The sequence below is a fragment of the Rhea pennata genome, chromosome 1, assembly GCF_028389875.1.
Source record: "Rhea pennata isolate bPtePen1 chromosome 1, bPtePen1.pri, whole genome shotgun sequence".
Taxonomy (NCBI): Eukaryota; Metazoa; Chordata; class Aves; order Rheiformes; family Rheidae; genus Rhea; species Rhea pennata.
Genome location: NC_084663.1, coordinates 72508415 through 72519200, shown reverse-complemented (window position 1 = coordinate 72519200; position 10786 = coordinate 72508415). Strand labels below are relative to the sequence as shown.

General features: G+C 37.1%; 1 protein-coding gene across 1 annotated transcript in view; it reads right to left on the bottom strand.

The window, feature by feature from the left end:
- Positions 1-871: 871 nt before the first annotated feature.
- Positions 872-10786, bottom strand: part of BCAT1 (branched chain amino acid transaminase 1) — a 46192-nt gene continuing 36277 nt past the window's right edge. The window contains exons 7-10 of the mRNA XM_062570580.1: positions 9654-9739; positions 7674-7814; positions 6474-6548; positions 872-1180 (exon numbers count right to left, since the gene is read on the bottom strand). Of these exons, the coding sequence (XP_062426564.1) occupies positions 1139-1180; positions 6474-6548; positions 7674-7814; positions 9654-9739 (344 nt within the window). The 3' untranslated portion in view covers positions 872-1138. The remainder of the gene's footprint in view (positions 1181-6473; positions 6549-7673; positions 7815-9653; positions 9740-10786) is intronic.

Genomic DNA, 10786 nt, shown 5'->3' with positions numbered 1-10786 from the left:
CTTCCAAATGATACCAAGATGGCATGTGAGTGTGTAGTGGCACATGAAGAAGTAAGTGCTTAAACTGCAAACAGCATTTGAATGAAATCTCCTTCTTTCTTGTGCTAGGTATTTCCTGCTGACAGTACAGCTTGTTCCTTAAACAGAAAGGTCACACTAAGGAATGTAACCAGCCTCTGTGAGTCCATGAGTGGTGAAGGGGATGAGAAAATGTTTTGCTGATCCAAATTAGGTGGCTGGATATAGAAGGAAATTTCTTTTAATCCATCCTCACTCCAAAGGCTTGCTTGCTCTCAGTTTGTCCAAATAAAGGGTGGTTCAACCTTCACAGCCACAGGGGCCTGATCTTATTTCTAGACATTCATCCAGAAGGCAAAACTGTATCAGCAGCTCCCAGCTCTGTGCTGGGCCAAAGGAGGCTGATTCGTGCCTCAGCATAGCATGGTCCAGCCCTGAAGAGCATGTGGGAGGATGTATTCAATGATTAGAGAGGCGTGCCCTGCTCAAGCATCCACTGCTCATCTCCATAGAGGGAAAAGCAGTAGGCCAACAGAATACGTAATCAGGCTTGATCCATTCAGAGCATTTTGGACTAAAGGACAGAGCTGTTAGTTGACAGAATATGAAGGAGGGGATCTGGAAGGCTCTGCAAACTCAGGAATCTCCCACACAGCAGAGTATAAAGCGAAAGAGTGTGTGGCTCAACTTAATTTTTTCCTGGGCACAGAGTAACAGGCAAAATAATGTCAATTGAACCCTAGGCCCAATAAATAGGCAATGCCTTTGTGTTACATGGCAACCTGTTCTGCTGAGGAGGCAGTTTAAACAAACAAACAAACAAACTGAAGAGTAGTTGAAGAGCATTTTACAAGTTTTTGGTCTGTACATAAGACAAAAGGAGGCACTAAGAGAACCATTACAAGTCCTATTGCTAATATCTAGCACCTCTACCAAGAAGCTAGGCTTCTACTAACAGGATTACAGTAGAAATAAAAAATGATTGTGTTCACATTCCCTGGACTGTGGAAACAATCACTCAGGGGAGCAAAGTGATACAGAAACTACGCTACGCACAGGCACTACAGAAGTTGTCATTATTCATGTTCGTTCTCTCTGGAGGGTCTGAATTCTTCCACCTTCATGACACCAGCACTGCCCAACTGCTGTCCTCTCTTCCATACTGAAACAAAGCAAAAATGGACTTTAAGACTAAAAGTTAAAAGTAAAGGTGCACAAATAATTACGATAACTTCTTAAGTCTGTCCTCAGTAAGATTCACATCCCCACTTTGATAATAGCTTACATTATTTTTTTATGCCTTTATTTATGTTTTGTTTTGTAGCAAAGTTTAAAGACAGCAAGAAGTTTTATCCGTCTTCGATGAGTACACTGGGAAGGGGTGATACTGATTCTCCCTGGAGATGATATAAATTAGTCCTGCTTTGCTGGAGCTTTCCATCAATTCAATATGGTTATTCCTTGTGCTCAATTCACTAATTAATTTCTAAGTATGCCCCTGCTCAAGCTCCAATAAACACACATATTTGTTTATTTTTCAAGGTGGTCTTTCATTACAACATTCTGATTGAATGAAGCTAATAAGTGAAATAAAACCAATCACAAATACCACAGAGTACAAATAGAGAAAACTGTAATCCAAATAAAAGAGGTCTTCTTTCCATACACAATCCAACAGTATTACCATTTAGAATGGAAAAGACCTACCACAAGGAGCTCTATCCCTTCCACGGGAGGATACAGTCCCAAGATAGCATCTTTGGCTCTTAAACTGACCCTGTGTTCTAAAGCTCTTTGTCACCAGCCCTGTAAATAATGCTCCTGAGAGCCCCAAAACACACACATATGGCTCAAGTATGTAAGTGAAGTACAGGTGGACAGAGAAGAGCAGCAGATGTAAGTTGGGGGCCCTTCCCCTCATAGTACCATGTTCAGGGAACTTGAAAAAATTCTTCAGCAATGAATAAAGAACTGTTTTTAGAGATCTCCTGTAGGCTGAAAAGATCAGTTGATAATGATCTCTCTAGAGAGGATAAAAGGAAGCTCTTCTTATCCAGATTCTGCATCAGCAGAGAAAGTGATAAAGGTACAAAAAAGCAGGAAAAGCACAACAAATCCAAATTAGGATGAGTCAGAAAAACACATTTCTGGAATCACAAAGGAATGAAGTTCAGTTGGCCTGTGCTTTTCATCGTGTTTAAAAACAAAGCACTTAAAACTCAGTTAGCACAGGAAACACAAAATGCAGAACTGAAAACTAACATAACAATCCAAAATTTCAGAAATCTCAAAGGCTGGTCTGAGTTGCCATTTGACTACTGTTTGAATTACTTGTAGAATTAATTGGGGAATGAAGATAGACGTTATACTACAATCAAGATTTTCATTTTGGAAATAAAAGCAGATTCTGTTTCCTTTTGTCTTTGTCATAGATTTTGTGGCCTCCTTAGGCTAGTCTTTTTTTTTTTTTTTTTTTTTTTTTTTTATCCTACAGGTTCTGCTTTGTAAAATTTAACATATCCTTTTCTTCCCCTGCTGTTTTACACTGGCCAGCCCATTTAGACTGTGTGACTTTGAGAAAGGTAGGGCTTCCGACTAAATATCTGTTTAGCGCTCCTTGTCTTGACTGCTCTGTTTAAATGTATTTTATACTCTCACAGTATATTTTACCTTTTATCCATACCTTCCAAGGTGTATTCTGACCTACACTTTAAAGGGTACAGCAAAAGCTTGTTTATTCTCAACTTACAGAATGTAAAACTATGAAATTATCTGATTCATATTTTAATGAGTGTATTTCCAGAGAAAAGAATGTCATCTCTAAGTCTTCTAACTCAAGCAGTCATAGAAGATAGTGTTCTATGACTAATTCATTCCTAAGAACACCATTACCGTATACAACAAATTATTTCATCAAAAATCTTTTATCAGCCTTTAATAATCATGATTTCCAATCAGTGATAGGAAGGGAAATCTATACTGCAGTATTACTACCGTCTTTCTCAACTGCCATGAGAAATGGAATCAGTTCTGCCCAAGAGTTTCTAATTTGTCACTCTAGCTCTAATTCCTTCTGAACAGCTGCTCAAATCTAGAGAAATCCTGTTGAACACAGAAAACTTGCAAAAAACAATGAGCAGTGGGAAAACAGACTTGGAAACACAATAATCAAGATAATCCGAAAATGTTAAACAAGTATGTGTTGTACACAAGGGAATCAGTATAATGTTACTGGATATGGAGCCTTGCATCTCTCAGCCACAGGTTCAAATGAAGGACAAAGGGTGGATACTGAAAATTATTACTGTCTTATGAATGTCCATTATTGAAAATGAAATGGATATCAAATACAAAGGTAGATTTAATATATCAAGTATGTCCATTACTGAACACAAAATGCCTTAATTCAGGCAACGTCACAGTAGAGAGATCAAAGCTGCAGCTGGCTATAATTTACAAAACATTTTATTCTTAAGAACAGGCACACATTTTGGCTTAATAGTCTCAGATAATCCAAACAATATGACAGTATTCCAATGATACTGCAAAGAGATCTTTTTTTCTTCCTGAAAGTTCCTGAAAACTCCCTTGACATTTCATGATACTATATACTCCATCGTGTATGTTACTGCATTGTTTTCTGTATGACAATCTACAGTCACAAATAGGAAAGTAGAGAAACACATCCCATAGCCATTGATTGACTCTTAAAGGGGAACTAGCCATCATTCTCTTTGAAAACTATGTTCCTAATGATGAAGACTTCAAGCTTTCTTGGCTTTATTAAAGAAGGAAGAAACTCCAAAAAGTGAATATACACATAGTAGTCCAGCACTTTCCAGGAGTGCTGAATTTATTATTGGAGTGCAACTAATAAGTACATGCTAAGTACATTCAATTCTGTATGCACAATTGTAAGGCAAAGAGAGCCAAGGAAAATAATCCTTAGCTGCTTTGTTTTAGGGGGAGCAGGCTAAATGATCTTGTCTTGACAGCCCATTCATTATCTATTGGCTAAGGGATAAATACCCATATTCCAGTGTTGTCATCTGAAACAGAGCTACTGGAATTAATAAGCCATTCTTCTAGAGAAGGTGCTCAACTTGTGAAATGAACCACTAAAGTTTGTTTCACAATATCCTCCCAGACAATGTTCTACAAGAAGGAACTAGGAACTGGCCTCAACTCTTTCTGATGCAGCACTGTTTCATGACTGCAACTGGAAAAAGTCATCAGTTGAGACAGAAACTGACCATAAATTGCTGAAGGTCCTAACACATAAAGCATCATCTTGGCATCAGAAAGTAATACAGGGGTTACATGAGTGCTTTTAGACATTAAATACAGATCCCTGACACATTAACAAGACAGATTTAAAAAAGAGCAAAGAATCATAGAAAGAATCATAGAATAGAATCATAGAATCAGTAAGGTTGGAAGGGACCTCTGGAGATCATCTAGTCCAACCTCCCTGCTCAGCAGAGTCACCTAGAGCATGTTAGACAGGGATTAAAAAAAAAAAAAGAAAAAAGAAAACTGGTAAGATCTTCTGAAATGTGCGTTATAATCATTAATATGTATCGCAATGAAAAATGTATTTGCAAAATATCAGTATAGACTGTCCCTGAAACAAAACTGGTCATATTATAACAAGAAAAATAAAGTGATCCATGCAGCGATTCAAGATATACGTATCAGCCATTTGGGATGAAAAAAATGAAATGAAACTGCTGTACATGACGTAGAAAGGCAATTATGTATTCCCAAAAAGGCAAGAGGATGTAGATATTACAGGTAAATGATTTGGGAACAGAGAAGATAAAACCACTACCTCATCTCAACAAATAAACAAAATATTTAAGATGTCTACACTTCTTCCCAGCTGTCAATCTTGCTATTTGAAGAGAGGGCCCAGATCCTGAACTACTACAGTTGGCACAGCTGAAACCAGAGAAATGTGGCACGAGGGATGTCCCACTTTGTCCCCATGGAAGTTGGGCCAGCCACCAACACAAAGGTAACAGAATACCAGAACTTCTTTCCTCCTTGTGTTGTAGCCAGTAATGGCCAACATTATTCTAAGGAACAAGAGACAGTTATCTCATGGCATCCTCCTGCTGAAGAACAGCCAATTGGCCTTAGTGGATTCTTTGAGTTAAAAATCCTAAAGAAGTGGATGTGCTGAAGGCCAGTGGTTGTGAAAGCTGGAAATACGCAGAGAAGTAAGAATCCAGAAGGACCACTGAAATGCCTGACTTCCCCTTGTCCAAGACTAGTGTATCCTATTTGAATTAAGCAATGAAGAATGAATCCATTGCTATTCATTGCGTTTTCATTAGGACTACACTACAGCAGAACCCACTGAACAAATAATAATGCAATCTCACATTACAGAAATCAGCTTGCTCATTATGGGATCAATAAAAGGTAATAGACCACAATTCATGAGTGATTTTTAATTGGGGTCTCAGTTCAAGAACTCTGTGTCAGATTCTTATTATAGACTAGTGAAGGGTCTGCAGAATAGAAAAAAATACATTTTAAAGACTCTTTCTTAAAAAGTTCTGATTGCTTTAAGGGATTCATACAGTTGCCACTGCTGCAGGTCACCTCACAACATTTCAAGAAGTTTCATATGGGCTTACCAGCAGGAAGATAAAATTTTTAGCACCAAATCTAGTAAGCTCCTTCAGTCAAAAGCTACGAATGTAGGGCACTAACTAACAGACTTGAAGAAATCATGATGAAACTGCCAAACAGCTACTACTATCAAATCCTAAATAAAGGGGCTTGTAATTTGTCAATATTTGGGTCCTATCCCCAAATCCCTCACACCATTAACTACCCTTAAAAAAAGGCAGAGAAAAAAAAGCAACTAAAATAAGGAGGGCCATCATGTTCTGCCCATTGATGGTAACTGAAATGGTACTGATCCTAAGCCCAGATACAGAGGTCAAGCATATATTCCAAATAGACTTTAACATTTAGCAAACCTCAGAGGAAGGAACTGTATCAAGAACAAGAACTAACCATGCAATTGGAAAGGTGCTGAGAATCAGAAATAGTGGTTAGTTGGCTGTTCCCAGTCTGTGCCTACTACTCTACACATCTGTTTATTGGTTAGCTATATTCATCTGTGATTTTGGTTTTTAAGAGGCTTCATCTATTCTTTTCTCCTTAAAAAGGAACTTGTAATAACTGTACTGAATTTGACTGGTAATAGTAATATCTTCAACTCTCATTCAGGTTGCAAGATAAACAGGGGAAAAAATGCATCACCCTCCCTCTGTATCATACTTCCTTGTGATAAAAAAGCATTGATAAATTAAAATAACCACATCGAACACAAATGCCAATATTACTATGTCTAGAGCACTGTTACTGAAATTTTTTTTCAGTGTTTTATTACTCTTTTCAAATTATTTTATCTTGTTAAAGAAGAGGAAACATCTTACCTGGATATCACTCAGCTTATTCAGGAAACGGGTTGCTAACTGAGGTCCATTCTCCATAGTTGGAATATGTAAATGCTAACATTGAATTCAGAGAGAGGAGGGAGAGGATAACATACCATGAAATAATAGTTTTATGTATGTACAAATACCTTAGCATCACCAAGCATTTTAATAAATATCTAATAAATATCAATCAAGCCTTCTAGCCCTCCTTACATGCAGGCAAGGATTGTTGTAACATTTTTTCACAGAAGTTCATGCTAAGTGAGTAGAAAGTTAAATTAGTTGTATTGTTATGCTGTTTTTAAAGAAATGCCAATCTAAGCCTTCCAAAAGATTTGTCTGAAACAGAGAGTAAATAGTAGAGGCAAGAGCATACCAGTAGCATACAATATTCCATCTCAGAGTATATTGTGTAGAAATACAGAAAGTACATTTATTGTATTTATCAATACTCAGCACCTTAATTTCTCTCATATTATCCTTGTACATGATACCATCAATACATTTATTCAATCTAATTAATTCAAGAAGTATTCAAGAAGTCCATGCATTTACTATGCTTGTCCTATTTAATGCACATTTAGATATCCAGTTGTAATTCCCCAGCCTTTTGAATTAACTTTGTGTTTAGTAAGTTGGCTTAATGGGCTGAAGAAATGCCCTGTGGAATTCCACCTGTGCAGAAGAAATCTTCCAGATGGTGTAAAGCAGGTGGAAGCTGCTATGCAGCCTTCTGAAACAGCTCTTCGATCAGAGCTGGCTTCCCTGCAATGAGTGGTCAAGAAGAAGAGATAAACTAGAGGAAAGAATGCAGTGACTAAGAAATCTCTCCTCATCTATCTCATAAGACTTATATTTTTGAAAAAAAATCAATAAAATAAATACATTCTCCAGGCCCCCCCCCCTTCTTTTTTCTCCCTTAAAAAAGACAGGGAGCTAGTATTTTTGCTTTCAGGAATTGTGATTTTGTAAGTTTTAACGAAATACGAAAGATGAGGCAAATTTTTCTTCCAACAACATACTGGTAACTCACTTAGCAGACAACATACTGACACTGTTCACCCCTCCAGGACCCTCAAGCAGCATAATGACCCTCGAAGCGCAGGGATTCCTTTTCTAGCTCACATGTTCTTTTTTCTCCAGTTACAATTAACTTTAAGAATATTCTGAAAAGAAGAGTAAGAAACATTTTCCTACCTTGCCCTTATATAATATCTTAGAGATGGGACATACGACACAAGCTGTTCCAGCACCAAACATCTCCTTCACTCTGTTCTCTTCCAAAGCAGCTGTCAGGTCACTCATGGTAATGTATCGCTCAGATACTTTAAATTCCCCCTACCCAGAAAGAATCAAATATAAAAACTGTAAGAATATACAATATTCTTACAATATAAAAGAATATAAAAACTGTTTAAACATAGTTTAAACATCTTTAATAGAACTATATAGTATTTTTAATTAGTCCAGCTGCAAACAGCCAAATTTGGGCTATAATCTTTTCAAACCTCACAGTATCATGCAAAATAAACCCTAATCAAAAGATTGACCTTCAAGGAAAACCAAGGATTTGTCAGATATAATGCTGATTACTGATTATGTGGCATTCTTTTCTCCATTTTGGTAGTGAACCTCAATATGTATTACAGAATAACACAGTAGAATTTATTATGTGACACAGAGTCTGACTACTGCACTAGCATACTGAAGTTTGTACAAAAATGATTCCATTTTGTACGAGAGCTCTTTACATTCAATTCTCTGGCAACTCCTAGGCAAAACATATTCTCTTAATTACACATGCAATGTCAATCAGGTCCTGTACGTTTCTTTAATCCCTCCCGAGATCTCTCACTCCAGCCTGCACACAACTGTTAAATACAAAAGTTAACTGTACTTCAAGTGTGAGTAAAGCAATCCACACTGAACACAGTCATAACAAAGGGGATTTTACCTTCTCTATATGGTGAATGCATAGCAGCTGACTGAGGGGAGATGTTTCAAGAACAAATATAAACATCTAATTTTTACATTTTCATTACACAAATTTATGTGGATTTCACTGTCCTATCAAGCCAAACTAAAACTTAGCCCTTGTATTATAAACCAGCTTTTTAATATGGATCAGAGGTTCTCAAGAGAGCAGAGAATATGGTTGGTTCTGGACACGCAGAAACGCTGAGCAAGCAAGGGTTTCAGATAAATAAGGTGATGGAGGTCAGGAAAAACAGAATAACCTTTGTAAGAGTAGAAAAATTTATTCAAGAGGAAGAATAGAGAGGTGAGAGTCTGATATCTGTTATCCTGCTAAGAAACCCTAGCATTTGGGAATATCTGTCTTTCCTCTAAAGCAGATATGACGTCGTGTGTACTCCACTGAGGCTCATGTATAGCTCTTTTTACTACCAGTTGGATTCAAGTGATGTAATTGTGAATTCTACTTCAGGATGTCTTTCAGCTATAGGTGGCTGGAAGCTGAATGAATACTGGGGAAAAGATCACACAAGCTTGCCTTACTCCTCCCTAAGCATCAGCCTGGCCAGAAGCAGGAGACAGGATCCTGGGCTAGGTGTACTTTTGGCAGTGTGGTATTCTTATCCAAGCTGCAATCAAACCTTTGAATGCTGTACAGGCAGAGTGAACAATTCCCCACATTTCAAGATACGAGGTAGTCCTTTCAAGGGTCCAAGTAAGTGCTTCTATGGATACATTACAGAACTGGAATCTGCATGCAGACAGAAGACTAAAACTCTGACTGGATTTTAGGCTACACGCTAGTTGTTACGAAATAAGGATGGAACCATGAGAACTGAGTGGAGAAATAGGGAAATTATGACTAAAGTATAGTTGTGGTCATGCATGGTAAATGTTTGTTTCCTTACTTTGTGTTGTTGGTACCAGTGGAAAATAGAATTTAACAATACTAATTTGATGAGAATTTTCATATTAAATACTGTACAGATCTACATAAACAAGCTTGGTATTGTTCTGGGTGACAGGTATGTATTTTTGATGACATTGCTGAGTATCTATGAATTAACATGCTCCCTTAGTTCTCATTTAGTTGAAGAGATTTTTTTCCAGATCAGTTGAACTTCAAGCTATTGTACACCAGGGATGACTTACTTTCATAAATGCTTATAATACAACTGTTGTTACCAAGGTCAAAACACTCACCCAGCTGCATGCCAGATCCAAAATGCTTTGTCTTGTCACTCCTGGAAGTATGATGCCATCTAAAGGTGGGGTTGCCAGTTCATCTTCTGTCAAATGCAAGATGAATAAAAACCTAAGATTTTTGTTGTTGTTGTTAACTAACATGAAAATCAAAAAGGAGTTAAATGGTATCAGAAATGTTCCCTACTATGAGATGCAACACTTGTTAGAGTTCTGCAAATTGCACATATTCAATTCCATTAAGATTTCGAGTGTTTGGAACATTCTGAGTACACCTGAATGGATGAGGAAGAAATAGATTTAATACATTAATAAACACATGTTTCAAACCTAATACTAGGTCTTATTCCCAATTATATTACGAATTCACTGTGTAACTACAGGGAACTACTAAATGGCTCAATCTTCAAATTCATAATGGAGAGCCATAAAGGAAAGCTATCCCTTACAATGTCAGGACAGAAAAAGAATTTGTCTGAAGTGCTTTACTAACTTAGATATATAGAGTAGTATACCTACCTCCTAGCATTAATATGAAACGTTTGCCAGGAATTTTGAGGCTCATTTACTGTAAACAAGCAAAACAGATGTGAAAACTTTGCCAAATGGGCACCTTGAAAAGGATACCTGCTTCATGATCATTTGCCTTATTCTAGACAAGCTTTTTTCTCTCATTTTCTCCTTGCTCCAAAACAACAGCCTTAATAAAACTCCAAAATCACCCACAATTCAAATAGTCTATCTAATGATAAGATTGATTTTGTCAGCCAGTGTTTGTTTGATTGTTTTTTAAAAAAATAATACTAGGTAAGTGTTTATCTAACATAACTAATGGAACAGTAGACAAATGGTAATTCATACTTGGTAAATGATTAAATCACAACACAGAAGAAAGTTATAAGAAAAAAGTCTTTCTTCTTCTATCTGACCTTTTCAATAAATCAGCAACTCTGAGGTTAGATGTCTTCATCTTAAACCACCTTAAAGCATGCATTGCATAGCACACACAGTCGTTTCCATTATCAGAGAAAATTTAACATTTACTCTTTCTGACAACCAGGCTCTTTAAGCCAGTTCCAGATTTTCACTGAGGTAAAGGCATCCAAAGTCAGCGAGTCTTTCAGTCATTTTCT